The sequence below is a fragment of the Perkinsus marinus genome (assembly GCF_000006405.1).
Source record: "Perkinsus marinus ATCC 50983 genomic scaffold scf_1104296949592, whole genome shotgun sequence".
Classification (NCBI taxonomy): Eukaryota; Perkinsozoa; order Perkinsida; family Perkinsidae; genus Perkinsus; species Perkinsus marinus.
Window position 1 is genome coordinate 88,193 of NW_003209868.1, and position 3,885 is coordinate 92,077.

Below are 3,885 nucleotides of genomic sequence, written 5' to 3' on the forward strand. Positions count from 1 at the left end.
CATAGGAGGCAATGTTAAAGGGAACACCTGAGCCAACAGGATGTACACAACCCTCTGAGAATTCCAACTCTACCCAGGCCCATATCTGCACTGCGCTGGTACATAGCACATGAGAGCTCTTGCTTGGAGTTGACATAAAATTGGCACATCATGTGGCACGGCGGCAGAGCCATGAGGGGTAGAGCTAGATTAGAAGTGAAAGACGAGTGGTATCACTAAAACCTACCAGTTGGATTCCATGCAGTCATAATTATTCTCCTATCCATCGGATTTTCTTTCAATTGCCTTATGACCTCAGCCAGCTGGTCCACACCGCCACTTTGGGAGTAGTCAGCGTGCATATCAACGTAACTACCCCAGTACACTACCCGTGGTAGTCACTACAAGTGCATTACTCTGCACCGAAATGCCTCCACTGGAAGCCATAGACTGGTCCAAGATCGCCCTCCTCTCGGTGTGTAAGGCCTCTGCCGTCAAGGAACTCCCTAGTACCATTCAGATCCCAAATCTGCCCAAACAGCGCCACTCAAGCCGACCATTGAACGTTTTAGAACGGGTTAAAACGACCCAAAAGGCTCAGTCGCCGCCCACCTTAACGCCTTGATCACTGAGATGTTTCGCATTAGTATCTCCTCTGATGAACCAAAGGAGTTCCTCCACTACTCCACGCCAGAACACACGCTTAGTAGTAAGCAACGGGAACACACCATCTCTTAGAGAAAAACGCATATGGCATGAAAATATTGTCTTTGTACCTACAAATGAACCTCTACCCTTTAACACGCTAAAACTAAACCATCACCAACGCCAGTCCTATCATCAGCATCTTCCCCATTCTCAATGATTTCCTCGATAAGCCTCAAGTACTCATACTCCCCGTGCTGGAATTTCCCCCTGGGGCAGCGCTCCGCTAGAGACAACTGGCAGCCGAGAAAAAAGGACAAGATCAACCATATTATAAGAGCTCACCTCAGTTTTGTCAAAGCCTTCACGCCTCTTGTAATCAACAAAGTCGAAGGGAATATCGCTGTGACGGAAAGTCCTCGACACGGCAATAGGCTCCCTATGCAAACAGACGCAGTTTGAGGGGAAACTACATGTGTCGGTGACAATAGGAAAATCCTGAGGAAATTCTTATTGGTTTCTGTACACTTCTACCCGAATTCGTATATAAACTCCTATAATTAGTGAGGAAACTTCTGAGCTCAGCTGAGGAAAGCGAACATATATTCCTCCAACACCGAGTAGACATATCTCCCACCAGATTTCCTCATCGATTTTCTCCATAAAAACATCACACTCCCAGGGATCGGTCCCCACTCTAGTGGTGTACAGCGTACGGCCTATTACGACACATTCACACAACATAGGAAGTAAGCCAAGACTCACACTGTGGTAGTTGCATTGCCTCTGTTATCAAGGAGGCTCCACCTGAACAACAGCATACTCCCGAAGCCAATACCACTCCTCAGCTACCAATCACAAATATTTCGCCGATTTTTACTTCGCCTTGTTGCAACGATGCTAAGGAATCTAGCAATGATGGACATATTCTAACGCCTTGGGGGTAGTCGGCTGGTGACCTACAAAAAACCTCTCGGGTGGAACTAAATTCCGCACCTACGTAGTTGAGGAGATCACAACGTTAATACGGTCCTTAAGGGGCCTGAACCTCTCTGGAATAGACTCCCACGTTTTTCTTCCCATAATGCACACATTCTTCACATCATCGTTACAGTGCCCGCCCGTCGTGATGGTCTTGAAACGCTTCATATCTTCTGGCAGAGACTTCCAAGGCAGCTGACCGTCCTTCCCTGATGATGGAGTACTCAAATATAGGGGAGATATATGTTATACCTATTCCCCACTTGCACGTGTGAGCTACGATGACCGAGAGCTGAGGAAGAGCCATAGATGATGATGATTAATCTGTAATGGACAAGGCAAACACATTAGAGTAGTCTACTCGGCTCAGTGGAAAACAACGTATCGGAGTTTTCAACGTCATTGACATCGGAGAATCTTAAATTCTCAAATGCTGAACTGAATGTACTGTTGAAACTTATACGCGATGACCCTCGGAAATTGCACTACTACCCCCTGCGTTACAGCATTATGAACACAAACCAACAGTAGTGGTAATTTTAATGAGAAAATGTCAATCATACAAAATCAACGTACTCGCAAGGCCTCAACGACGACTTGCCACCAACTAGCTGACCTCCTCATAGTCTTTCTCCATCACTGTGTTACTCTCACCTTCATATCTCAGCTGGCAAGCCTATCACCATGCTGTACACGATGATAACGCCATGTTCAAGGCTGTCCCCTCATGAGTGCTTACCACACCTCGCATGAATATGATGCCGACTGCCTCGGAGGCAATGCAAACGCAAAGGATGGAGAGCTAATGGTTGCAAACATTTTTTTCATATCTTTTTCTTTCATGCAGCTGGTCATCGACAGTTTCACGGTACACCAGCGACCGAGATACACTCCATGCTCATTTACTCAATTCTGGAATTCAGAATCGACTCGAGTCCAGCCCCGTGATATACGTGTGAGAAGCGCTCTGCTGAGTTTCGAGATTGATTTATAGAATCATTCCTCAAAAATGTACCGGTGCATTAAGACATACCCCATCTTCATTGGAGTTTCACCGGTGATATGAAAAATATATTTCACGAGCACTGAATATCGCGTTTTTCACCGAGTTTTACGCCACTTCACGTAAAACGGGTGAAACTTCATTAAATCAATTCTGGAATTCAAAATCGACTCCAGCATCGCATTATAAGTGTGAGAAGATATTCTGAGATTCGAGATTAGTTTATTGATCGACCCCATACTTCGAAAGTCATACTAATCGAAAACAGAGTTATCGAGTGGAGCTATCTATCCAACCATAGAAAGTGTAACACTGTTGGCAGGCCAAAGGTGAATAGGGTGAAGACATATCATCTCGGCTAAGGTTTGTGTACTAAGCACGAAGGTGACGACCCAACCTCAAGGTTCTGATATGAGAAGGAGTAATCTCTCGCTGTTTTTCGATTGGTAGTCGAACAGAGAGTAGATCTAGACCAATCTCGATACATGTCGACATTCGCTGAACTCGCCTCATTTAGCGCTCGCCCATCTGATCGATTTTATTGCGCACGTTTCAGTGTTGTGACGCTTAGATCGAACCTTTAACCCTTAAAATTCTCATAAAGTTCCCTCTTGTACTTAACCATATTTTACCCAAATATCACTATGATGGTTTACTGTACATTCACCGTGTTGCGGCGTTGTACGTTGTATGGACATCTATAGTAATAGGAAACACTTTAACATATCACTGCCATCTGTTGACGTCTCCCAGAAACCATTTCTGTACATGTTAAACTCAATCCTAGTAGGGCTATACATCTGCTCGTGAAGTGGCCTGATTGAGATCGATGGACATTTCACTTCTGACTCGCCAAATCTACCATGTGTAGAATTCTTAAAGTGCTGTCAAATCGGCCTCTCTGTGGGGTCGAGTCTTAGTCCCCAGTCAGTGAGAGCTATTTTAGTATGACAACTCTCACCAGCGGGTCTACACCCAAAGGGGATTCTGGCATCGATATAAGCTCGGCATTTACAGCGCCTACTACCACACCGACGCCGACTTTCATGCCATCAGAGAAGTCTATTGAGGAGGGAGATACTACCAATTCGGACACCACTTCAGCTCAAAATCATGTACAACTATAAGAGTTATCAAACTATAGAGTTGCTCGCCAGGTTACTCTTGTTGTGAACAATTCTTTGTCGAACGCTGAAGAACTAGTGTCCCCTGTGGAGGAGCTGAAGACGAGGAAGTCGTTTCCAGTAGCTCCTATTTTCAATGATTCTGGATCGTTT

The 3,885-nt window shown here is 45.2% G+C and overlaps 1 protein-coding gene across 1 annotated transcript in view; it reads right to left on the minus strand.

Moving 5' to 3' along the window:
* The window catches only part of Pmar_PMAR018231 (dihydrofolate reductase/thymidilate synthase, putative), a gene marked incomplete at both ends in the record, with an annotated part of 2,049 nt that extends 137 nt beyond the window's left edge, over positions 1-1,912 (minus strand). The window contains 12 exons of the mRNA XM_002778389.1: positions 1-27; positions 74-184; positions 227-351; positions 396-508; positions 592-755; positions 803-920; positions 970-1,063; positions 1,262-1,343; positions 1,390-1,431; positions 1,477-1,583; positions 1,625-1,814; positions 1,858-1,912. Coding sequence (XP_002778435.1) covers positions 1-27; positions 74-184; positions 227-351; positions 396-508; positions 592-755; positions 803-920; positions 970-1,063; positions 1,262-1,343; positions 1,390-1,431; positions 1,477-1,583; positions 1,625-1,814; positions 1,858-1,912 — 1,228 coding nt within the window. The remainder of the gene's footprint in view (positions 28-73; positions 185-226; positions 352-395; positions 509-591; positions 756-802; positions 921-969; positions 1,064-1,261; positions 1,344-1,389; positions 1,432-1,476; positions 1,584-1,624; positions 1,815-1,857) is intronic.
* Between the last annotated feature and the right edge of the window lie 1,973 nt (positions 1,913-3,885).